This window comes from Colobus angolensis, unplaced genomic scaffold (genome assembly GCF_000951035.1).
Source record: "Colobus angolensis palliatus isolate OR3802 unplaced genomic scaffold, Cang.pa_1.0 Scaffold6, whole genome shotgun sequence".
NCBI lineage: Eukaryota > Metazoa > Chordata > Mammalia > Primates > Cercopithecidae > Colobus > Colobus angolensis.
In genome coordinates this window covers 19450732-19477843 of record NW_012119598.1, presented here as the reverse complement: position 1 = coordinate 19477843, position 27112 = coordinate 19450732, and the positions used below count along the sequence as shown (strand labels likewise).

The window sequence follows — 27112 nt, the reverse complement described above, 5'->3', positions numbered from 1 at the left end:
AAAAAAAAAAAAAAAAAAATAATCCAGATGTATATCTACCAGGAAATCCTGACAGTTCCACCTTCAAAATAGGCTCCAAATCTGGGGATTTTCAATGCTTCTGCTTTCAATATATAATCTACTGTACTGTCTTGGATTTGATCACTACCACAGCCTCCTAATAAATCTCTCTGCTGCCACGTCATTCCATTACCATCCATTCTTGTCCAGCAGCCAGAGTAATCTTCTACAATGGAAATCATATCATGACATTCCCCTGATCCAAACCCTCCAGTGGCTTCCCATCACACTGGGACTTCATCTTCATAATCTGTGGCATCAGGCCCTTGACTACCACTTCCAAATTACCTCCTATGGCTCTCCCCTCTGCTCTCTTAGCTCCATCGCAAGGGCCTCCTTGCTGTTTCTCAAACAGAAACCAGGCTTGTTCTTGCCTCAGGGGCTTTGTACGTACCTTTACCTCTCCCTGAAATGATGCTCTTCCCATAAGTATTCACATGACTTGCTCACATCAAGTCAAGTCCTTTTTCAGATACAACCTCGTCAAAGAGGTCTTCCACGAAAATCCTATCCAAAATAGCCTCCCCCATCTATCTCTTTCCTCTTACCCTTATTTATATAAAAGGACATATGCCCACCATCTAATATTACTTATTTATTATCTAACCTCCCACATACACACATGCACATATGCAGGATCCTTTAGGGCAGGAATTTTGTCCTGATGATCACTGTATTCCCCATCAGCTAGGAAAGGATTTCTCAATAGCAGCACTATTGACATTTGGATTGGATAACTTACTGTCATGGAGATGTCCTGACATATCTGTTGAGCCAACACACACACACACACCCTAAAATAGAACCAATAAAACTTTTATGAATGATGCATTAGATGTTTAGCAGCATCCCTGGCCTCTACCCACTAGATGCCAGTAGCTTCCCACCCAAATCATAACAATCAAAAACATCTTTGGACATCACCAAATGTCCCTGGGAGATACATTCACCCTTCTCTGACAATCACTGACCTAGCAAGATGCCTAGAATGATGCATTTGTGTAAATAAATAGAGTGGCATAACAGAAATATAAGACACAGCATCAGTAAATCAATTTCCCATAATAAAAAAGATAATGATAGCATATGTAGCCAAGCTCTAGATTGTTCAGCCCTACATTCAGATATTTCCAGAGAACAGCAGTAACAACCCAGATATTTGCAATAGGGCACTTTTGGAGAAGTGCTTCCCCCAAAGAAACAGGGATCCAGACATAGAAGTCTGGCCAGATTCCACTGAAAAGATGTCCGAGCACAGCATGGCACCTACACTGCAGAATGCCCTTCATTTCAGCTCCCAGAAGAGCAGATACAAGGAAAAGCCAATGTAAGGTATACAAGTGGTCTAGAGGCCAGGTTTAGTAGAAACAGAAAAAATGCAGGAGAGTCATCAGACATCAACAGCCCTGGCATCTAACGGGACTACACAGAACCCAAGCTAAAAGGAACAAACTGGTAGACACCAGTGGGAAGTCAGATTGCTATCACATGAAGAGCTGTTCTTCTTCTCCTTCTCTCCCCACACCAATGATCTGTAAGGAATTTGAGACAAAGTGGAGCCCCATAGGAGTCACAGGATATTTTTTTCAGCACTTTTTATTACTTTTATTGTAAATTCAATTCTACTTCCTGGCTTTTGGCCTAGGAAACACAGTTATAATATAGATATACAAAATGCACAATTATCCAGAAGTTGAAGGTCCGGTTGCTCCCCCTTCAAATTTCTATTCCAATGTTGGAAGAAAGTGAACTGATGCCTAGTCAACCAATTACTTCTGCATCAGCAGTGATGAAAACATCATGTAGCTTTGAGATGGGAAAAAGTTCAGAAATCTAGTAAAAGAGAAACCAGGGACCTGTAAGTCAGCCCCTAAATAATAGTGCCCTCAAAATTTTATATTACTATACATGATTTAGAAGTGTATAGTAATATAAGTAAAAGAGAAACCAGGGACCTGTAAGTCAGCCCCTAAATAATAGTGCCCTCAAAATTTTATATTACTATACATGATTTAGAAGTGATTAACTCTGACATATTTACATCAGAGATAGAGACAAATTGAAAGACGTAAACTGCAATTTACTTACAAAAAGTCGAATTGATTACTGAAGCAAAGCCCCACAGCTATTTGATCTTGAGACTCTGCATATTCATGTAAATTATGCAACGCAAAAAAATGCTATTTAAAACTATTTTCTACTTCTGTATTCTAACTATTACTGGGAAACAGAAACATTCTGGGAAATTAAAACTGCCATGAGACCTAAAGACCATATCTTTAGCTTCTGACCCAGTGGACACTCTCCTCCTTAAACACTGTCTTCACCCAGCTTCTAGATTCATATTTCCGGCCATCCTTTGTCAGTCTCCTTTGCCAGACCACCTTTTCTTCCCCACCTCTAAAACCTATAGTGTCCCAGGGCTCAGTCCTGAGACTGCTTCTTTATCTATGTTTGGTTCTTAGATGAGCTCATCCCATGTCACAGCTTTAAACCTGACCTCTATGTTGATGATTCCAAAGTTTATACTACTGATCCTGACTCATATAATCCAGATGTATCGGCCGGGCGCGGTGGCTCAAGCCTGTAATCCCAGCACTTTGGGAGGCCGAGACGGGCGGATCACGAGGTCAGGAGATCGAGACCATCCTGGCTAACAGGGTGAAACCCCGTCTCTACTAAAAAAAATACAAAAAGCTAGCCGGGCGAGGTGGCTGGGACCTGTAAGTCAGCCCCTAAATAATAGTGCCCTCAAAATTTGACCTCAATGATTGCTTTTAGTTTTCAAAATCTCAATCTAAAACCCTTGGTTTTCCCACCTGGCACCAGCAGCATTACATTTGCTGAGTTCGCTTTTGATTCTGTTGTACATTCTCTCTCCTAGCAGGAGTGGTTTTTCTGTCATTCTCCACCATTGTGCCAAAAAAGACATCACACGAACTTTTATTATTGTGGGAAACACCATGCCCTTAATTTAATTATCAGCTGTAATAAACAAAACTGTTTTAGTAGACTGAGATATGGGAGGTGTTAAAAAAAAAATCAAACTGAGCAAAGTACTTAAGCATCACACAGTCTAAAAATAGGGGGAAAATCACTAAAAGAAACTACATAACTACATAGGGAGCTCTGATGGAATAAAACCTTTTATGATCAGATACAAAAGCTGGGGTGGAAGCATTTCACCAAGGAGAAATAAAAGAGTAAGGTGAAACTAGAGTTATGTCATAAATGTGAAGACACGAAATGAAAGGAGGCTTGAGGAGAATGCTGAGAACAAAAGGGCTTTCAAAGAAAGATGGAACCACAGCTTGAAGAAGCACTGGAACGGCATCTGGCATAGGATAGACACACAATACATCAATAAGCACATAATGAATACAGGAGTGAAGCCAGTAATATTAACAGACAACAACAGAAAGACAACTTCCTATTTCACCTTTTTTAATGAAGGAGAACAATATGACACAACCCCTCTGTAAGAGTTCTTAAACTGCTATATGATAATATAAATAAATATTCAAGAACAGATACATCACCCTAGTGAGGAACAGTTATAGAAAGTCAAACAGGGTCACAAAAAAAGGAAAAGTGCTCAAGAACTCGAGATGGATCATCTTAACCCAATTTTCAAAAAAAAACTATTTTGGAAAAGTAGACTCTGGAAACAAGAGGCAAGAAAAATTCTAGCATTAATCATCAGGCATGTACTTTGAGAACCACTGGAAAGTAAAGCAGTGGTCATTAATCCATGCCAAACTTAGCATTCCCTTTTCCTTGTTAATACTGGAAAACTGATGCAGAAAGAGAAAGCCAGAAACATAGTGGTAGCCAGAGGAAAAGTTGCAGATGGGTGGAAAGTGAATAGAATAATCAGATAGTGTTTCTTTGAGTTGCGTAAGCAGCAGGATGATTTTTGTGCAATCCTATTCAAAATATTTTCTGTCAGACTTAGCTGAAGACAAAGACATAAAGGACAAGCTAATCAAATACGTAACACAAAGCAGAGGACAATTCACACACTGAACAACAAGCTAAAGACTAAAAGAACTTGGCAGACACTAAGTGAAAAAACTAAGGATGATTTTTTATAACTAAGAAATAGTACTGCATCTACTCTGATTCTACGTTTTTCCAGAGCAGCAGCAATCTCTACAGTTCTGTCTCACAGTCCAGGATGAGATTTTCTTTCAGTGAATTAGTCATTTAACTCATTAACAATATTAGTGAGTATTTAACGCACCCCCATATCCCCTTATAAACGGTTTCACATTAAATATATATTCACAACATAGATCTCAAAGTCACCTAGCTGATGAAGGTCTTGAGTTTGAGGTAGATAAGAAGTCTATTTTACATACTTTAGATAAAGTTTAGATAGGATTAGATAAAGTGTATCCCAACCATGTAAATTCCATTATGTAGCACTTTATTAACTTAAATTTACTCTTACTTGAAATGTCCATTTTCCAATAATAATTATAATGGATGGTAATGAAGAATTACATGATTACAAATTGCCTTCCAAAATCACCTAAGAGGCCGGGCGCAGTAGCTCACACGTGTAATCCCAGCACTTTGGGAGGCCGAGGTGGGTGGATCACCTGAGGTTAGGAGTTCGAGACCAGCCTAATCCACATGGCAAAACCCCATCTCTACTAAAATATGAAATTAGCCAACTGTGGTGGTGGACACCTGTAATCCCATCTACTCTGGAGGCTGACGCAGGAGAATTGCTTGAATCCAGGAGGCGAAGGTTGCAGTGAGCCAAGTTCGTGCCACTGCAATCTAGCCTGTGCGACAGTATGAGGCTCCATCTCAAAAAAAATAAATAAAACAAAAACAAAATCACCTAAGAGGAAATTGTCTCTGGGCCTCAATTACGTTTTTCATAAAATGAGGGGTTTAAATCAAAAGGTCACTAAATTTAACACACTGCAATACTTTATGACAGTAAGATGTCTAATTAAATTTATATTTAAATTACAGGGTTTTACAATTTGGCAGTTCCTCAAAAAATAAATGTAAAATTACCATATGATCCCATAATCCCACTTCTAGTTACTTTACTCAAAAGGACTGAAAGCAGAAACTCAGATAGTTATACCCTAGTGTTCACAGCAGCATTACTTATAGCAGCCAAAGGTGGAAATAACTGAAATGTCCATCAACAGATGAATAAACAAAATGATGTTAAAAACATAAAATGGATGATTCAACCTTAAAAAATGAAATTCTCCTATATGCTACAACAGGAATGGAACTTTGAAAAACATTTATTAAGTAAATAAGACAAATACAAAAGAACAGCTATTGTATGGTTCCACTTATATGAAATATCTAGAACAGGCAAATAAGAGAAAGTGGATTAGAGGTTATTAGGGGTTGCAGAGAGGAGGAATAAGGACTTATCGGTTAACGGCTACAGAATTTGGGATCACGAAAGAGCTTTAGAAGCAGTGGTGATGGCTGCCTAACTGTATGAATGTGATTAATGTCACTGAATTGTACATCTAAAAATGGTTTAAATGTCAACTTTTATGTTAGGTATACGTTTAATAACAAAAAGAAAAGTATAGAATTTTAACATTTGTATAGATGAGGAAGGTTAGCCATAGTCTATGTGGTCCTAGGCAAGTCTCAATCTGCCCTGTTTTCAGTTTCTTCATCTATAAGGTAAGAACAACAACATGAATTGTCAATGCATGGGATCCATAGTGGGGCATCTGCCTAGAACTTGTAAGAAAAAAAAAAATAAATTCCATGTATGAATAAAACTATTTGATCAATTTGTAACAGAGCAAAGTAGAAATATGCCATCACCATCTAAGAAAGACAGACTGGCTCAGAGACCTGCCCAACTTAATTGTAGCCAGACTGAACATATTATCATGTCTAATGAAAGAATAAGCCAGTCACAAGTAGGTTTGAATACTACTTGAAAACTCAAAAAGCCAACCACCATCTGGGGAAAGAGTGAAAATCTTGGCCAATGATTTTCCACATCTACCTTGTCCCACATAAAGATGGATGTTGCCAATTAACTTTAAGTGTTCTAATCGCACTGACAACAAGACAATCAATAATATCTATTTCGGTATGATGTTTCCTGAAGAACAGTATGGTTATCTCATAGGGAAAAAAGTATACAGGAGAAGAACATTGAGAATAATTTAATTTAAAGGTGCTACTTTTAACTTCTTTTTATTGCCAACGACTGTTAAAATTTTGAACACTGAGACACAGGAAGCACTCACAGGAAGTGCTTTACAAGTATTAATTCACATAATCCTCATCACAACCCTATGGTTTAGAGATGCTCGTTATCCCCATTTCACAGATGAGGAAGTTGAGATGCAGAAATATTAAGGACCTTGTCATGGTCACACAGCTTACCAGTGGTGGAGCCTGCAATTGCACTCAGGCTCTTAGCTACCATTCTAAAATAAACCAAAGCTTTATATTCATCAGTGAGAAGCAACCCACAGAAAGCTGTAATTCCTGGTAATATTAGAATATCCTAATTACAAAAAGCCATTTGAGGTAACAGATGTGTTACCTAAAATGTAAAACAATTAGGAATAAGGCCTGTTGCTGACATATGGGGCAGTGAAGTCAGCCCGGGAAGTAACAGGCAGTCATGGGAGAGGAGAAGTGCTGATGGAGGCATGAGAATACTATAAATAGACTGAGTCCCAGTGACTTAGAGTAGGACTGACATGGTTGATAGGTCACATCTCACCATTTAAGCAGCAGCCTGAAAATCCAACCTAACTCTTTAGGCTTTCTCCAGGTAAAAGCCCTCAAATCATGGTACTTGCTACAGCCAGTCATCCACAGGGTGAATACTGGGAATGTCCATGTTCTAATTATAATCGATTTTTATAGTGGAGGATATTGGGATAAAGTGGGAAAATGGCAGGGCAGATGGTTGATGCTCTTATCTTTAGCTATCACATCTGGTGTTATAATACTCAATCTAATCAGCCCATGTGGATGGATTAGAGAGGGTCAATAATAACTACCCCCATCATTAACTTATCACAGGATAGAAGCATCAGATTACATCATCATCCATTAAACCTAAAATCCGTCTGACTCCCTGGTTCTGATTCCATGTTCAACATTATAAACTATTATTCCTACTTCCCATCTGGATATAGAGCAAAAATGTACCCACCATTTGGAATTCAAACAACCTAGTCCGAGATTTTTTTTTTTTTTTTGTAAATTTAGCTTAATATATCAGCCTATGAGTTAAGTAATCCATCTGTGAGATGAATCTGGTTTTGGCTGCTGGATTAAAAAAAAAAACACACACACACGCAAAAACAAAGTCAGTGTTCTCCTATAAGATCAAGCCAGATCTAGATCTAAGGTTGCGATTAACAACCTATGAATTCCCAACAAACATTCCTACTCTACCCCTCTTCATGCTCTTATGTTTTTTTTTCTTTTTTCCTGTAAGAATTATTTTTCAGGGTAGTTGTAAAAAGTAAATGAGATAAAAATAATTGTACTGACCAAACTTATTGGCACATGACAAATATTCATTCCCCCACCACGCTCACCTCTAGACTTTACTAATCCATATTTAAACTGAAAACTTTATGTTCATACTAGGCTTCAGTTTAATATACTCAATGAGACTATACCAGTCCAATGAGTTCTGGGAGAAACAATTTTTTTCCTACTTCTGAGATACTAAGAAATAGTCCATTTACCTCAAAAATAGATTAGGGTACGACAAGAGGGAAATGGCTCCTAAAAAATAGCTGTCAAAAGCCAAATGAAGTAAAACCATGATGCTTATAGCTAAATAGAAAAGCTATATAAGTTCCCCCAAGTTCAAAGTCAGAAAGAAAATCAGTCCAATACATTGTAAATTGCACAAGAATGATACATATCCACAGTCTGTTATTACATGATTACAAAAGTAGTATCAAAAAAGCAGGTGGTGAGTATTTTGAGGAGCAGTAAAGATGTTTGGGCTGGTAATGTTTCCAAGTGATCTTCAAGAATCGAAAATTAGTGGTAAAACCCATTTTGAGAGTCACTTTCTTTTGTATTATTGTGATTATAAAGCCATCTAAATTTCGCAAAACCTTTCTTACATAAGCCAAATTAAAAATACAAAACAAACAACATAAGGAAAGTTCTGTTTATTGCTATTCTGCATTTTTTTCTGGTGGTAGCTGAGAGGCTTGAAATTTTATGTTGCAATTACAGTATCCTCCTTTCGGAGTACCCTTGTGGCTTTGTTGACAGCCCACAGCTGCCTTTATCTTCCATGCAGGTTAGTTGAAAAATGACACATGTAAAACCACATTCACCATCAGGAAAAAAAGAAGAGTTCATACCTCTTTCAAATTTTAACCTCTGATAAAGTTGAAACTGGTCCACAGGTACCAAACAGGCAATCTGAAACCAGAGACATAAAAGGTTGAGACTTCAGTCATCATAGGGCCCTGAGTTACCAGCCTTTTGATTTCTCTTTCTGGCTTTGCTTATTATACTTTCTCTACACCAATTGTTTGCAAACCTCTTTTTCTCTACACTGTTCATGTAGTAAAACACATGCAACAATTTTCAAGTCATCCCCACTCCACCACCACAGCTGAGAATCACTGTTCAAGGGTTCTCATTGATCACCTTCTGTCCTTCAGTCAGTAGCTACCAAGACCGGACAACAAAATTTTATTACAGGGACTTCTAAAACTATTCATATTTATATATTAAAGATGCTTCCTTTCTCTATATCTTCATTTAATAATTTTTTGAAGTTATAGTTCTAGCTTTGGAATCCTTAAAAACTAAAGTCAGGTAGACAGCATCTCAGGAATTATGCAAATGTCATTTGTCACCTAGGAAAGATTACCTTTTAAACAATATAAAAATCATTTATTCTGACAAGAGTCACTTCCTGGAGCCCTTGGTTATCGGACATTGACATCCCAGACCCCGGTAGAAAAGAAATGCCTAAAATATTTCTTGCAACTAGACTCCTATTCCATTTCAGATGGCAATATAAACCAAAGGTTTACTAGTAAACAACAATTCATACTTAACTGAATGACATTTCAAATTAGTCATTTTTAAAGGCAGATGCAGGAAAAGCTAACTGCTCTTAAACCAGCATTCTAAACATTTTAATTCCATTGACATCAAATGTAAACATATTGACATAACTTAAAGATTTATATATGAGAAAATTAAAGGATTTGATATTAGCCTTCCAGACATCCAGTGAGTTGATATAGGACAGAGTTTTAGCCCTGACAATTCCAACTCTAAACCATCAACTTTTTTTGGCACAAAATACACCTACATTGACATTCTTGCAACTAAGGAAAGAACATCTGCTTTGAGAACACTGGAGTAAGAAAATGATGTAGCTAAAATTGTATTTAACAAATATTATACCTTTTATAACTCATTCAAAGTCTAATCCTTTCCCTTAATCATTTCACAAATGAATCTAAGTTAGCTAAAATGTATAAAGGACTACAAAACAAGTTTGGTCTTCCTCATTCCAAATAAAGCATGGTAAAACATAACTTTAATTATAAAAACATTTTTATACAAATTTTCTTTCTCCAATTGGGGAGAAAATGTTGCATTTTCATGTGGTACCATAAATTAAAGCTCCTTAGCACTTTTACCAAAAAAAAATTATGCCCAATATCATGTTATATGTATTTTACCATAGTTCTTTCAATGGTATGGTTGGACTTTCATTACATTGAAAGTCAAGTTTATTCATCTGTTATAATGCTACCCAGACATCTTTCCTGAAAGACAAAGGTGTCTCAAATAAAATTCAGAGTTGGAGACAGAAGGTACAGGCAAATGAAGTGATAGGAAACATTTAGGAACCAGAGTTCAGTTCCTGAATTTGTCACTAATGCATCATGGGTGGAAGACAAACAAATGCTACGTCAACTGCTGGATCAACATGACTTGGGGATGATACCACCTGGGCCCAAGAGACTTCAATAGTATTCTATGAATCTTTTTTTAACCACCCACCCTCTTTGATTCTAGAAGACAGTCCTGTACCCCACTCACCCTCATCTAAAATAGTTTGTGGATTGATGACCTCCTTTTAAATCCTTCAAAGTCAACCCCTAAAAATTCTGATTCTGTTTTTGATGATGAGCAATTTATATAAAAGTCAAATACAGTTTATGGAAGACAAGGCAAACAGAAGATGTTTTAGATACAGATGAAATGCTAATGTCAAAAATGACAGAAATTCATGCAGTAAAAAGTAAACAACTGTAGAGATAGATGTTTAATTTTAAATTAGAAAAATAAATTTCATTGGAGTACACACTATTGCCAACAGGGAAGTCATAGATTTCTAATTTTTGGTATTTTATGCTACTTTGGATTTCTCATTTAAGTCAAAGGTTGTATGGAACTAAGACTTACTAAGATAAATCAATTTTTTAATTGAAAGTAGTGATTACAAGAAGTTAATTACATTGCTTCTCATTCTATTTTGTCCTTTTGGAATGAAGACACCCACAGAATGCACCATTCTCTTCCCCAGTTCCCCTCATTTAGACTTACATCTTTTCTATTATTATTGTTTTTTAGGAGATGAGGTCTCACTTTGTCAACCCAGGCTGGAGTGCAGTGGCACAATTATAGCTCATGTTAGCCTTAAACTTCCGGGCTCAAACAGTCCTCTCCCCTCAGCCTCTCAAGTAGCTGAGACTACAGGCATGCACCATCATAATTGGATAATTTCTTAATTTTCTGTAGAGATGGGGTCTCACTATGTTGCCCAGGCTGGTCTCAAACCCCCAGCTTCCAGTGATCTTCCTGTCTTGGCTTCCCAAAGTGCTGGGATTACAGACATGAGCTAATTGCACCCAGTCACATTTTTTCTAAATATCTGTTGACAGCTTACCATGAGTAAAGCTTTGGTCTGGAAGCCTGGCATACAATGAGGCAGGACATACAGAAGCTACACTAAAGGGGCTGAAATTACTTAGAAAGCAATAAACATAAGATTCACAAAAGGTCTACCCCTTGATTTTGTCTGTTGGATTTTGCAGAATAGAACTAATTTTCTGAAATATTTCTATTATACTTTTGGCTTTAGATAAGAGCTGTACAAAACAACAACAAATGATACAAAATGTTAAATCCCTGGTTCCACTGTCATTTGGAGCTAAGTCACTATTGCTCAAGACCTCCATTTCTACAACTGTAAAATTGAAATATTAATCCTTGTGTTAGGATGATGATTAGAAGACTAAATCAGGCTTCAGGTAAACGGGCTACAACCAATTTTTTGAGGATATTCACAAGTACTCTAAAATTGACTGCTACACCTGACAATCCTAGAGAATAAGAGAGATTATAAAGAGGTATCTTGTGGTATACATTTATCTTCTTTCTGCCAACCGAGAATTTCCAAATCATTCAGAATCACACCAGACCATCATATAAAAAGTTGCAAAACTTGTACAGAGTTACCAAATGCCAATCCCTCAACCTCCCCTAATGATAACACTTTCTAAATTTAGTTCCTAAATGCCATTCCAACTTCCCCTAATGATAATCATAGTACTGAAATAATGAAATTTATATTTTGATACAATAGAATTAAAACATCTTCAGGCCTTATTCAGATTTCACTAATTGTCCCACTAAGGTCTTTTTTTCAGTCTAAGATCCAATCAAGGTTACCAACTTGTGTCTAGTTGTGGTATCTCCTTGACCTTCCAATCTGGGACAGTTCTTCAATTTATCTTTGCCTTTTGTGACTTGGATGAGTTTGAAGAGTCCAGGCCAGTTATTTGTACAGTGTTCCCCTAATTTGGATTTGTCTGATGTCTTCTCATGATTAGACTGAGGTTATGCATTTTGGGCAAGAATATTACAGATGTGTCCTATCAGGAGTTACATGAGGACATGTCTCATTATTGATTATGTTAACTTTTTAATGTGGTTAAGGTGGTATCTGCCAGCTTCTACATCATTTGGAATTAACAAGTATCTTGTAGGGAGATATTTTGAAACTATGCAAAATCCTGTTTCTAATCAAACTTTGCCCACTAATTTTTGTATCTACTGATAATTCTTGCCAAAAATAATTATTACTTTAATATTTGCTTAGTGATTTTTCTATTTCCATCCTTCATTTTGTACTGGTGATTAAAATTCCACTGGAAGAGAAACCTGTCCCTTCTCTATTTATTCATTTTTTAAATTTCAGTCAGCGTAGACTACAGACATTTATTTTATTCAGTGGCTTCTAATTCATTACTAACCAAATCCATGTTCGAGCAGTAAAAGCAAAGCTCTCTAGGTATATTCTCAGCTATCATGAGACCACTATCCTCAGATCAACTACTTAACGGTCTTCAAAGTTAATTTTTGCTACTTCTCCTTTGAAAGCTGTGCTAATTTATTTAATGTTAAACAGAAATTTATCTCTCCTCCCATCCAAGCACAAAAGACAACTTTTGCTCCTCATGATCACTCTAGAAACTCTTTCCAAAGGGGGGGAAAATACCAAACTTTAATTCAAAGATAAAATACATTCAGTTTCATGTTAATAGAGTAAGAGCAATAATATCAGAATAATAACAACAAAAGTTACTAACTTTAGCTCAAAATCACTATTTTGTTTTGTTTCATTTCTGATAAAAATGAACCTTATGATCCTTCTTAAATACTCAGTTCTGGCCAGGTAAGGTGGTTCATGCCTGTAATCTCAGCGCTTTGGGAGGCCAAGGTGGGCGGATCACTTCAGGTCAGGAGTTTGAGACCAGCCTGGCCAACATGGTAAAACCCCATCTCTATGAAAAACACAAAAATTAGCCGGGCATGGTGGTGGGCACCTATAATCCCAGGTACTTAGGATGCTGAGGCAGGAGAATTGCTGGAACCCAGGAGGTGGAAGTTGCAGTGAGCTGAGAACATGCCACTGTACTCCAGCCTGGGCAACAGAGCAAGACTCTGTCTCAAAATAAATAAATAAATAAAAAGAAGAAGAAAAAAAAAATACTCAGTTCCTACTCAGCTGAATGTCTTCCCTTTTCCATTCCATCCCTAGCAGAGCATATCAAGGGAAGCCAGACCACACCTACACACAGGAGTGCTGTAACAGTTACACATAACTGTGAATTAATCTCTCTAACGTGCACAACCAAGAAGAAATGAAAAGTGAGGCACACCCTGTTAATCAGTATTAACCACGATCATAATATTTAAACAAGCATCATCATCTGCACTAACACTGACCTTACCCACCTCCCCCCAGCCCCCTGCAAAAAAAAAGAGAGGCAGAAAGTGGAGCCTGCTCACCACAAAAGTATTGATGCCAAAAGTGGTATGAGTTCCCATAAGAAATGTTAATAAATACAATGTATATTGCTTTTTAGTTAGGAAAAAAAACACTCAATTAAAAAAGTGAAACAGAAGTTGGGGATAGGCTTTAGAGAAATGTTACCCATCAGAGTCTGGAAAGCCCGGACAGAAGGAAAAGGCACCCAAACCTCACTTAGGTTTGGTCCTTCAAATCACGCTTCTGCTACAGTTGCTTTTAAAAAATTAAACAGGGCAAACAAATAATAAAACATATCAGTGCATCTGGAGATGGAATTGACCACTAGTAAGTAGGTCATTACAACCTGTCAAAGTTTGGGCAATTTGGAGGATGCTATGACTTGCAAAATGCAAGGCAGGGGAAATAACACTCACCTTGCGGATCAATGTCTAATCACATTAACACAGGAACTAAACATGCTTTCTTTTTTTTTTTTTTTTTTTTTGAGACGGAGTCTCACTCTGTAGCCCAGGCTGGAGCGCAGTGGCCGGATCTCAGCTCACTGCAAGCTCCGCCTCCCGGGTTCCCGCCATTCTCCTGCCTCAGCCTCCCAAGTACCTGGGGCTACAGGCGCCCGCCACCTCGCCCAGCTAGGTTTTTGTATTTTTTAGTAGAGACGGGGTTTCACCGTGTTAGCCAGGATGGTCTCGATCTCCTGACCTTGTGATCCGCCCGTCTCGGCCTCCCAAAGTGCTGGGATTACAGGCTTGAGCCACTGCGCCCGGCCTACATGTTTTCATAACCCAGAGAACGAGAGCTGGTCTTCCTAACAGAGAAGAAAAACAGCACATTCACCCATTCACCTGAGTGAAACTAACAAGGTGAAGTCTCTCAACTGAATATTAGATAAAAAGTCCTGATTAGAAACCACATGTGGGCATCACTGTCTGAGAGGCAGAAGGCAAGAAATGGAAATCCAGGACCACAGATCTTCGCAGTCCACTGTAGGGGGCAGCTTTCGCTGTTCTTTGTTTCACATGTGCTACAGAAGTCTCTGTACGTGATCTAACCAAGATCATCTTTCCACATATCATCCCCTGCCTTTTCTCCCTCCACTCAGTCATAAGAAAAAGGGACACATCCATACACTCACGTGACACATTCAACCCATTGTGGCTTAGTTTTCTATGTGCCATTAGTTAAAGAAGAACCTTAGAAATCTTATTACCCACTTATACAGTTTTAAGTACATTTTAAAACAAACTTTTAAATACTTTCTAAAATGTAATTCAGCCAGGAAACTCAAAAATATCTATTAACTCTGGCTTGGCGGATTCCTCTATCCCCACCATCCCAAAGGTTTACTTTTCTCCAGCCAACACATATTGCAGCCAAAGGTTATTACAGACACACTCACCCCTTCCCATTCAGATCCTTACTCCACAGTAACAGGAATATGGCCTCTTGCCTGGGCATTCTCATCCTTCCTTTGCCCCAGCTTCCCACCATGATAACGGGAAGGAAGAATGTTTAGAGATGGCAAGTGGAGGCAGAGGATGTGGCAAAAAGTCTTGGATTCCCTATCACTGTAGCCAACTTTCCCAAAGCCACCCAAATAAATATGCAATCTGAGTAAAAACTATATTTATTTTGCAAACATAGCTTCAAATTCCCCAGGACTCCATCCCTCCTCCACCATACCTCTAACCCAGGTCTCCAGAGTGCCCTGCCCGAAATCCCCTCCTATAGAAATTCTGAAGCCTCCATTCTTGGGGAGAGCAGCTGCACCCACCCTTTCTCTGGTGTACACTGGGGCCCTAGCAGTAAAAGGCAGGCTGGTCATTTCAGTGCTCCAGGGCTAGGAAAGAAGATTAGTAAGTGAGAAGCTCTTCCCTGCCCTCCACTGACACCTAGCCATTGGAAGAAGTTAAAATTCTCAGGCCATGTAATGGCAAGTACTATTCAAATAGGTATATGCACTCACCACTCAAAATTTACACAGGCCAGACAAATGGTTCAGGCTTTCCCAGGAAGTGATGGATGCTACTTCAGTAAACTATACGGGAACTGCTTAAATTAGACATCACCTTTTTTAACAGGGCTACTAACTTCAAGTAAGGGCTTTGCCTGAAGTAATGCTATTGGAATAAACAATCTGTGTCCTGCTTTTCATAATTTCATGTTGGACACGACTACGAGATCAAGTACATTGGAAAAGCTCTGCAGAGCAAAAGCTAAAAGTAGCAGATGATGCAATAGAGGAAAGTTTTACTTTTCCCTGGCTCCTAGTGCGTTCACCTCTAGCCACAAGTCCTCCTGAGTCACTATCTCTCAACAGCTTCCGTGACACTGAAAGGGAAGCTGCCATTTTCTACCATTTCCTATACAAGGGAACAGTAGAGTCATCCCTCAGTATCTGAAGGGCACTGGTTCCAGGACCTCCTATAGATACCAAAACCTTCAGCTGCTTAAGTCTCTGAAATAACATGGGGTAGTATTAGAATATAACTTATGCACATCCTCTCTCCTGTATAGTTCAAGTCATTTTTAGATTACTTATAATACCTAATACAATGCAAATGCTAGGTAAATCATTATACTGTATTGTTCAGGGAATAATGACAAGGAAAAGTCTATACACGTTCAGTAAAAATATTTTTTTCTGAGTAGTTTCCATGTGCAGTTGAATCCCTAAATGCAGAACCCATGGACACTGAGGGTCAATTGTACTTGAACTGGGCATTAAGTGCGTCACTAAGGAGGCTACTCTTGATAGATAAAAGTTAGGAGGCATAATCACAGCTGAGCCAATTTGGAAAAATCAAGAAGGCAGCTACACGGAACACAGCCAATTTTGTAAGTTAGACCTGCAAAAGGAAGTGCTCAGAGGAAAGAGCTTACATTCCTGCCATCCTTTGAAGATGAAGAAATGTTAGACTTAAATGCATTTGGTAAGACAATGAAGAATGAAGAATCACGTGTTGTAATATAAATAGCAGCACGACAAAGGGAACCAGGCTTAATCAGAATTATTTTTAACAAGCAAAGTATATTTATGTGTTACCTGTGTAATTAAACATTTTTTAAAAGGTGGAGGGAAGTAGTAGTCGTGGAGATAGAACCTAGTCAAGCATATGTGAATGAAGCCCATTGTGGTATATTCAATAATACATAGATTATAAGCCACATGTTATAACTGTATGCAATAAAATCTTGATCTAAAGCAAGTTAGAAATGAAGGTGGTACAGTCCAATTCATGTGTGTGGTATTTAGTTTCAAAGGAGGAGGCGAATGTAAACTGATGCAGCTACCCACATCTCCAATATAATCTTCTATTCCATTCTCAATTCAAAATGATTATCAATCACCACTACCACATATTTTTATCACTGAAAAAGACAGTAGCAAGTTGACAGAGAACATTTGATCCTTTTTTTTTTGTTTTTTTTTTTTGAGACGGAGTCTTGCTCTGTCGCCCAGGCTGGAATGCAGTAGTGCAATCTCGGCTCAATGCAACCTCCGCCTCCTGGGTTGGGAGGCGTAATTCCTGCTGGGATTACAGGCACCCACCACCACGCCTGGCTAATTTTTTTGTATTTTTCGTGGAAACGGGGTTTCACCGTGTTAGCCAGGATGGTCTCGATCTCCTGACCTCACGATCTGCCCACCTCGGCCTCCCAAAGTGCTGGGATTACAGGCGTGAGCCACCGCGCCTGGCCTCCTTTTGTAATTTTTAAGACTCATTATGGGTTTGTCTGGTTTTAATGCCTAAAAGTAAAATTGCTTTTATAGTAAAACTGGATAAAGAGAACCAGAAGGACAGAGAAGGTATAGAGTGGGGAAAGGATAAGGAGAACAAAGGAGGGGGAAAATACAAAGAGAAAATGTCTATTCAAAGAAAATGAAGCCAGGTGTGGTGGTTCACTCCTGTAATCCCAGAACTTTGGGAGGCTGAGGCAGTAGGATTGCTTGAGCCCAACCTGGAAAACATAAAAAGACCCCGTCTTTAAAAAATAAAAATAAAAATTAGCCAGGCATGGTGGTGCACATCTGTAGTCCCAGCTACTTGGGAGGCTGAGGTGGGAGGATTGCTTGAGCCCAGGAAGTTGAGGCTACAGTGAGCTGTGATTGCACCACTGTACTCCAGCATGGGCAACAGAGGAAAACCAGGTCTTAAAAAAAAAAAGAGAGAGAGAGAGAGAAAGCAAGAAGCAAGAAAAAATGAAAATGAGAAGACTACTTAAGCTCTGCTCTAGAGAACTGCAAGACAGACACTACAGCCTGTCCTGATCCACCTGTCTGGGTACACTAGTCCCTTACATTAGATACTCAAAATGTCAGTGCCTGGTGGCTACCATTTAATGAAAATTCCAAAACACTATACATTTGAACTTTCTGCACTGACGGAAATATTTTATTCTGTGCTGTCCAGTCTGGTAACCATTAGCCACATGTGACTGAACACTCAGCAATTACTGACTAGCATGATTGAACTAAATTTTTAATTTCATTTAAATCAATCTAGGTGTAAACAGTCACATGTGGCTAGTGGCTACTGGATTAGTCAGCACAGGTCTAGAATATAGGTATCTGATAAATTTCATGGCCTTTTTTTGAAATTGAGCTTCCAATTATTAAGTCCTTTATCATACATTCTATCTACCTACCTAGTTCTATGCCCCCACTCCCATTTTTCTTTAAGAGATGAAATCTCACTCTATTGCCTATTTATCTTTAGGGTATTACAATTTACAAGACGACTCACTATTCAGCCTCTGTATGAGTCCATTCTCACACTACCATGAAGAAATACCCAAGACTGGGTATTTAATTGACTCACAGTTCCACAGACCTCGGAAGGCCTCAGAAAACTCACAATCATGGTAGAAGGGGAAGCAAACATGTCCCTCTTCACATGGCCGCAGCAAGGAGTAGAGCTGAGCAAAGGGCGGGGAAGCCCCTTATAAAACCATCAGTTCTCACGATAATTCACTATCATGAGAACAGCATGGGGGAACCGCCCCCATGATTCAATTATCTCCACCTGGCCCCACCCTTGACATGTGGGGATTATTACAATTCAAGGTGAGATTTGGGTGGGGACCCAGAGCCAAACCATATCAGCCTCCTAACTTCACATTTGGTAAATTTGATTTCTGGCACTTTTGCCTATTCTACAGCTTCCTCAATACTCAAGATGGTATGTATAAATAGAACTGAGATAAATGACAGCTTTAACAGTCTGTATAAAGAATCCAAAGTGCTCCTTTAAAAAGTTAACCTCTGTATTTGCTTGCTAGACTCCCTGGTAGGGAAATACATAAGGACTCAAGATCCTAATAAATAACAGAAATAGGAAAGAGGGGAAGATAATGGCAGTCATTCATACCTCAGCTTCCTGCAGGGTCCCGTGGTTTAGGCACACCATGTCAGGGCAAGTGATGGGAGACCCACATCCTTCTTGGATTGCCAGCTGCATGTACTGTTTCAGGCACTGGAAGTTAAGAAAAAAAAGACAATTACCTATCCCATTACAGTAGCAGAAAGGTTACATAACAGAACCACCACTGCCTCTTCTTCCTTAATTGGCTGTCCTGAGGCTCTTGTACTCAATCAAGAAACTTAAGTTATCACAAGTGTGAATACTAAGAGCCAGCACTTTGGAAAGAATGCAGACAGGCAATTAATTATGTATTACTTCATCTTTAGAGTTTATTCAAGTCAGATTTCCCTATGCTCATACATTTCAGCCACCATAGATTAGGAAAAGAAAAAACACTATTTTCTAACACTAAAGGCCTACTCCTTTTTGAAAAAATCCTGTATGAGTTCCTAAGTCCATTTTTACCTAGTGGTCCTCTCCATCAAAGTTTATCCAAAACTCGAACAGAATGCTGTGACCCTTGCACTGAGCTAGCCACACAATCAAAGTAAGCTTAAGGCAGTGACATTTCTAGGACCACTCTTAAAAGCAAATGCACCTGGAAAAGATAATGTCAAATTTGGGAAAGTCAGGTGACTTCCTGCTGACTGGGGACAGCAAAGATAATTTGCTTCCCAAAGACAATGACGCATTGTCCCGAAGACATTATCTCAAAGACAATGAGAACTTCCCAAAAATATGGGCCTTTGTGGACGCCATGTAAAGGAGGTTTGAGTAGGAAAAAAGGCACTGGTCCCCAGGGGAAAGAAGAAATTAAATAGAAAAAATGAAACCCAGAGAAGAAATTGAATAGAAAAAAGAAACCCAGAGAAGAAATTGAACAGAAAAAAAAAAAAGAAACCGGCCTGGCGCGGTGGCTCAAGCCTGTAATCCCAGCACTTTGGGAGGCTGAGACGGGCGGATCACGAGGTCAGGAGATCGAGACCATCCTGGCTAACTTGGTGAAACCCCGTCTCTACTAAAAATACAAAAAACTAGCCGGGCGAGGTGGCGGGCGCCTGTAGTCCCAGCTACTCGGGAGGCTGAGGCAGGAGAATGGCGTAAACCCGGGAGGCGGAGCTTGCAGTGAGCTGAGATCCGGCCACCGCACTCCAGCCTGGGTGACAGAGCGAGACTCCATCTCAAAAAGAAAAAAAAAGAAAAAGAAAAAAAGAAGCCCAGAGAAGAAATTGAAAAGAAAAAAGAAACCCAGAGAGAAAAGGGAGAACACCAGGAATAAAGTTGGTCTGCTCACTGCCTGTTGTGTCTGGATGTTGGACAGTGGGTGGAGATGTGAATCTGACTGAGAAGTTAGGAGAGGGACTGATAGCTTTATGGAAACCTCTAATGCCTCCCCCTATCCCACTCTACCCATCCGCACAAGAAATTGAAGGCAGTAGTTCCAGGAAATAAACCTCTAAGTAATCTAAAATTGGTTCTTCAACTTCTATTCATTTGCTCATAATTGGTAAACCTTTTCTACATGCATGACAAAAAAAAGTCAAGCTCAAATGTTTGAGGAGTACATTCCACCAAAAATACATAAGCTAGCCACTGAAGCAGCGACTCTTACAAAGTGGTGATCATTTACAACTGGGCTTAGATTTTTCAAACTTATACATTTATGTATCAACTTACTGCATTAAAAATATTGTTGTTGCACCAACGTTTTAAAAAAGCACGAGCCTAAAGTAAAATTCTAGGGTCAGAATACTGATGATGTAATTATGAAATCTATCCCTGTTATTGACCATCTTTACTCATTTTTTCCATCTGAAAATAAAACTAATATCACTATTATATGACTTCAGAAAACTAATCATGTATTTATCTGATTATAAATAACTTACAATATACTGATGAATCAACGACTAGGGCAAGCCATTTAAACCAGACTTGTATCTCTTCAAATAGTTAACAGGTTTTTTCTCCAAGGAGTTAATTTTTTCTATAATATTCACCACAGCCAAAACTAGAAAATAACCTAAAGACCCAAAATAGAACACTGAAATAAATGTTGCTAAATTTATGCGATAGAATGTGCAGAATCATGAAAAGAGTCTTCAAATGAGGTTCAAACGACATGCACAAATGCTCATGATTTAGTATAAACTGAGGAATAAAAGGTATCTGGGAACAGGGATCCTCTGTGGTCACTCCTCCATTGCACTTGACCGCCATATAGATACTGTTTTAACCCTGACCTTCTTGTTCAACAGAAGGGTGAAAAATCACTTGCTCTAGGATTTACTGTGCCAAACATGGTATCCACCAGCAGCAGCAGTGGGACATAGAAGAGAGCAGCAGCAAGGAAATATGAGGAAGAATGTCAATGGGCAGGCGAACACCCAGGGGAACAATCAAGGCGGCTCACCAAAAGGAGTGTTGTGCCAGGGACAAATGAATAAACAGTGTGAAAGCCTGTCCATCCTGTTCTGCTGCTGAGGACATCTCAGCCTTCCATCAGCCACACCCGTTCCATTGTTACTGCCTTGATCTTCCCGCTGACCCCCAGCAGCCACTTAAATAAATTTAAGTAAAAAGACTGGAAGATACAGTTTCCAGACTCAAGGGGAAGGTGTTTGAGGAAAACAAAGTGAACAGTGCAAAGAACTTCAGATCCTAATACCAGGGTGAATGGTCCACTTTACTAGGTGACAATGGGAAAATGACTTAGCCTATTACCTAGACTTGCTTTCCTTAATTTAAAAAGTAGGGACAATAATACCTGTTATAGTGACCTCACAGGGTTTAACACACACACACACACACACACACACACACACGTGAAATTTACATACAGAAGCCCTTCATGAATTTGCAAATTACAGAAGAATAGGTCATGTTATTACTCCTCTTCTGTTCTTAGACTTTCCATGAAAGACTTTGTGGGAAAATGTTAATCCTTTGGCCTTCTGAGATATCCTTTCTCCACTCCCTGCAAAGGACCAGTTAAACCACTTAAGGTGGAGAAGCTATGTAGACAGAACAGATATTTGTAACAGAATATCCCAGGTGCCTCTATGCAAGGCTCTTCTTAGAAACATTTGGGTCTACAGAATAAGTTTAGCATTAAATAGGAACTAAAGATACTATGTGAGTCCTTTTAGGCAAACACATTCATTTCAAATATAACTGCAAATGTGTTAAGTTGAAATATACACCTTCCCAAGAGCTTATAATGGATGTGTCTCTTACTAATAATGTAATGTTCCTAGGTACACTACAAACCACAATATATCAACTAAATGAATTTTGAAACTTCCTATAAGCACTCTCCTGACCACAATATTATATGACCCAGGATTTTGGGGTGAGAAGTTAGACCTCTGTACACTGACTCCAGGGTTTAAGTACATATACCCTTTATTTTTAACACTAAGAAACAGTGGTTCAAGATAGAGATTTGTAAGGGCAGGTTGCTAAGTAGTCCTACAGCACAGGCACTTGACACTCCATCAGTGTGGGCATGCACTTCTATTCAAAGGCAAAGAGGGAAAACAACCAGCCCTAGCTATTGCTTTTTACTGAATTTTCAAGTACCCCAGGCTTGTTAAATGCCATCCATTAACTTTCACTAAAATATTTAATCTCGAGTGTCCCTCTCTTCTTCTGTATCTCTGGCTAAAAAGTGCAAAATAACTGAAAACATTCACATGCATCCGATGTGCATGTCATACAAAACATAGGTAAATGGTTAACAATTCTAGGGGGAAAACTGGCATCTAGCTTATAAAGAGAGAAACACAGAAAACAAAAACAGATCATAGCAATGCAAGAACGGCAAAATAAAATAATAAATATTTAAAAAGAAAACTACCATCATTTAGTTACATTTTGAAAATTACATTTATTAAGTAGCATTCAACAGATATTTAAACATGCAATTTTCTTAACAGGTAACAAATTTTAAGGAAAATGTTTTAAATAGAATATCTCAAAACCCAAATGACCCAAGGAAAAAAAAACCTTTTTCTTTTGAATAGTCAACATTTAGCTAGTTTAGTAAAACATAGAATTATTTTTAGGCCATGAAGGGTCATGCAAAATAATAAGGATTGTTCATCAAACTCATTCCACAACGCTTTAAGGACTCATATGGAATCTAACCAAAAATGTAACCAAACACCTGGTGAACCAGATGACTCATATTGTCTCTTCCAACTCTGAGAGTCTATGAATTCTATGCAACAGAATCTTCTCAGAAACAGGTGTCTCCTAGACCCCTTTCAAGGGTATTAGATTCCGATGTACCGAAGTCACAGGCATCCTTCATATAAGGCGTTCTCACCTATTATGATGGATGCGGCAAAAAGGGTCACAGTGTAAAGACAAAGCTACTATGTACCCACCCAAGAAGAAATCACAGGAGCGGGCGGAGAACATATGTATATTTTTTAAAACTATATAGTTCCTCATTCTCTATCACTAAATTATGCCCTTCTTAAAGTTTTTTTCTAAGGAAAAATAAAGCATTATAATGAATAGCCAGTGGAACTGGATTCCAACCATCCAGGTTGAAGCACAAGCTCTAAAGTCTCCTCTGCATCTTGAGCGAGTCATTAACCTCTCAAGCTACAGTGCTCTCATTTATAAAATGGGACAATATCACCTGTCTAGGCTGATCTCAGGGAAAATGGAGAAAAGTGAAAAGAGGTATGCAAACATAAAGTATAATTGGAGAATGGAATAGATGTTTCTGAAGAGGCAGGAAGCAGAAACGAAAGTCCATAGACAACCTTTTCTAAGATTCCTGAGGGTGAGGTGAATAGGTCAGAGAATAGGTACTATCAAGAGGAAGGAGGTAATGAGTGCCGTTAGCTGATTTGGTTTTTTTGTTTTTGAAACTGAGTCTCGCTCTGTTGCCCAGGGTGCAGTGGCACAATTATGGCTTATTGCAAACCTCAAATTCCTGGGCTCAGTGATCCTCCCACCTCAGCTCCTCAGTAGTTGAAGCTACAGATGCCTGCCACCACACTCAGCTATTAATTGATTGATTGAAATGGGGTCTATGTTGCCCAAGCAGGCTGGTCTCAAACTCCTGGGCTCAAAGAATCCTGTCGCCTCAGCTTCCCAAAGTTCTGGGATTACAGGTATGAGCCACCACAACTGGCCCATTCGTTGAAAATTTAAGTTGACTTCCAGGATCTTAGATGCTTCTGGATACGGGCACTGGGGTCCTGTGGTCAAAGGAGGACTGCGAGCTCACCTGGCTTGAAGCTGAGTTGGTGAACTATTGACCTAGGTTTTCTCATCCATAGCTCAGCCAAGTGGGAAGGAAGGTGATGAGGGGGAATGTGCCTAAAGGCCAAAACGCAGACAGGCCTTGAGTACCTGTTTTGCTTTTTATCACTCCAGGTACAATGCAAACATTGAAGTAGATATTCCATAAAATGTAGACTAACATTTCCCTGCCTCAGTGCACAATGACATCACAATGTTTCCAGTGTGTTCTAAATAACATCTCACACTGAGGCCAATATTCTGTTTATTCCACTTCAGACTATGATCTGTATACAGGATCCAAGAATACAGCTGCCTTTGTTAGATGCTGTTGAGTTAAATTATTAGTACAACTCAATATAGTATCTCTCCCTACTCAAAAGCCTATCCAACACACCAAAAGTATTCTGGTTGGAAAAAATTCAAACAAATTAACAACCTACAGCTAGGCAGGAAGCTGTTTCCTGGTATAGTCTGATCCTAAAATTTTTCTTACAAAACCCCTTTCAGATACCTTGGATTTTTCACCAATATGAGATTACCTAGGTGACCAACCTCCCCCTTGTAGGTGTTTGCCAACCACAGAGGACATCAGAGGACTGATAGGAAAACCTGGCGCCAAATGATTAAAGGAAAAAGCACCAAATCAAACAGCAAGCCATATAAGCACAGTTTAAAAGAGACCTTGGTTTGACAGTAGTCGTCCCTCAGCCCTTTTTATTGCAGAAGCCTTCCCTGCCTCAGCCCCTGGTGTGGCAGCACACCCAGCCCATCTGCCCTCACAGCATCCTAAGGCCCAGCTCGTACTGTATTTTTCAAACTGGGTGCAAGGGTGTATTATCGGGAACCCAAGAGTTTTTCATGGCAAGATTTTCCCCCATTTTATGTTTATTCGATGCTCTTACTAAAAGCATGCCTGGGACCACCTCGGGAAATTCCCTATTTCCACCCCGTGTCCGTGCTAACCCTTGGTCTGTGGTGCCATCCTGCTTTGCCAGGTAGGGGTGCTATCATTGTCACAGGCAAATGAAAAAAAGAGAAGAATCTGGGCCCAGTGAATGCTGAACACATCAAAATTTTTAGTGATTCCAGCAGAGAAAGGTGACAAGATCACTGAATTACCACTTAGTCACTGGAACACATAAACTCAGAGCCTAACTGGAAAAAGCAATTTAACCAAAGTTCAACATCACTCATCACATTAATGTTAACTTAAATTTTATTGGTCTGTAATTTTATTTTATATATATATTTGAGATGGGGTCTCACTCTGTCACCCAGGCTGGAGTGAAGTAGTGCGATCTCAGCTCACTGCAATCTCTGCCTCTTGGAGTCAAGCGATCCTCCCACCTCAGCCTCTAGCTGGGACCACAGGTATGCACCACCATGCCAGGCTATTTTGTATTTGGGGTAGAGACAGGGTTTTGCCATGTTACTCAGGCTGGTCTCGAACTCCTGAGCTCAAGTGATCTGTCTACCTCAGCCTCCTACAGTGCTAAGATTTCAGGCATGAGCCACTACACCCGGCCTTATCGGTCTGTAATTTTAATCAATATTCAGTTTGTATATTTATTGTGGTATTCTTATTCTTTAAGAGATATATGCCTAAATATGCTTATTTAGTAACTTGTATCATGTTTGTATAAGTTTTGGTAAGACTCTAATAAAGGAAATTTTAAAATAGTTTGATATTAAGTTCCAATTATTTTCCCCTTCAAAAGGAAGCCACGTAAAATCACCAAAAGGAGGGAGAATGGAATGATTCTCAATAGCAGGGAGGCTGGTGGTATTGCCTTCTCACTTGGGGACATACTAGAATATCAGACTATCCAGAAGGAGTTTTATAAATTATTCAACCTCCCCCCTCCCCAAATTCTCCAGAAAACTTGGTTTTTCTCCTCTACTTGCCAACCTTTCTATGATAACCGTAGGTAACACCAGATGTTTATTGTACACATGAGCAATGTAGCGCCCAGCATGTTGCATTGCAAATGACTATCAATTTGCCTGCCTCATCTATAGCCTAGAAGCTCCTTCAGGATCTAGATTATATCTGCTCCTCTTCGTGCTCCCTACAAGCATCTAATCAATCACAGGATCTGGCACATAGTAGACACTCAGGCTTCTCTGGGAGCTGGAAGCCTGAATTGAGCACTTACCGGTTGAGTATCCCTAATCTGAAAATCCAAAATCTGAAATGCTCCAAAATACAAAACTTTTTAAGCACCAATATGGTGCTCAAAGGAGGATTTTAGACTTCAGATTTTCAGATTAGAGATGGTAGACCAGTAAGTCTAATGCAAATATTCCAAAAAAAAAAAATTCAGAAACCCGAAACACTACTGGTCCCAAGCATTTTGGATAACGGATACTCAGTCTGTGCTCAGCTTTGTGGCCAAGCTTTTGGATAATGGATACTCAGTCTGTGCTCAGCTTTGTGGCCAAGCTCCTTCACCTCTGATAATGAAACATATAAACCCACCCCCACACACATCCATCCTCTGTTCTTCTTGTCTTGACACATAAGACCCAACTCTGCTTTTCTGGTTCCCATCTCCTCCTGCCTTTTGGGAAATTAACTTATTCATTATGTTTTCTTTCCCATCCCTTGAATTTTGTCCTGTCTAAACTTGAACATGCTCAAAATATCCTAATCAAAGAAAAGTCATAATAAAAGAGCAAAGAACAACAGCCCTCCCTTACTCCTCTTCCTGGCTGTATACTGCCTTCATTCCTCAGCTCTTCACAATCAAATGTTTGAAAGAGTTGTCTTCCCTCACTCCTTCACCAATCCCATCCCAACCTCTCCCTACCACTCAACTGAAGTGGCTCTAGGTCATTGAATCCAGTACACATTTCTTCCTTCCCAACCTCTCAACAGCAGTATCACACACAGCCAACCATTCCCACCTTCCTGAAATCCTTTTTCCCCTTGTCTTCAGGATTCCATACTCTTCTGGTTTTCATTCTTCTTCTCTAGTCATTCTTTCTCAATCTTCTGCATTTTCCTCAACTAAACTTTTAAATGCTGGAATTTCAGGAAAGGACCTAAACTCTCTTCTTTCTACACTTTCTTCCTGGGTCACCTCATTCACTACATACAACCAATTGTGCTAGT

At 39.2% G+C, this 27112-nt stretch overlaps 1 protein-coding gene across 1 annotated transcript in view; it reads right to left on the bottom strand.

Annotated features, from left to right (window-relative positions):
- RNF144B (ring finger protein 144B) overlaps nt 1-27112 on the bottom strand; it is an 87472-nt gene that overhangs the window by 27383 nt on the left and 32977 nt on the right. The window contains exons 3-4 of the mRNA XM_011962757.1: nt 18739-18843; nt 8421-8481 (exon numbers count right to left, since the gene is read on the bottom strand). Coding sequence (XP_011818147.1) covers nt 8421-8481; nt 18739-18843 — 166 coding nt within the window. The remainder of the gene's footprint in view (nt 1-8420; nt 8482-18738; nt 18844-27112) is intronic.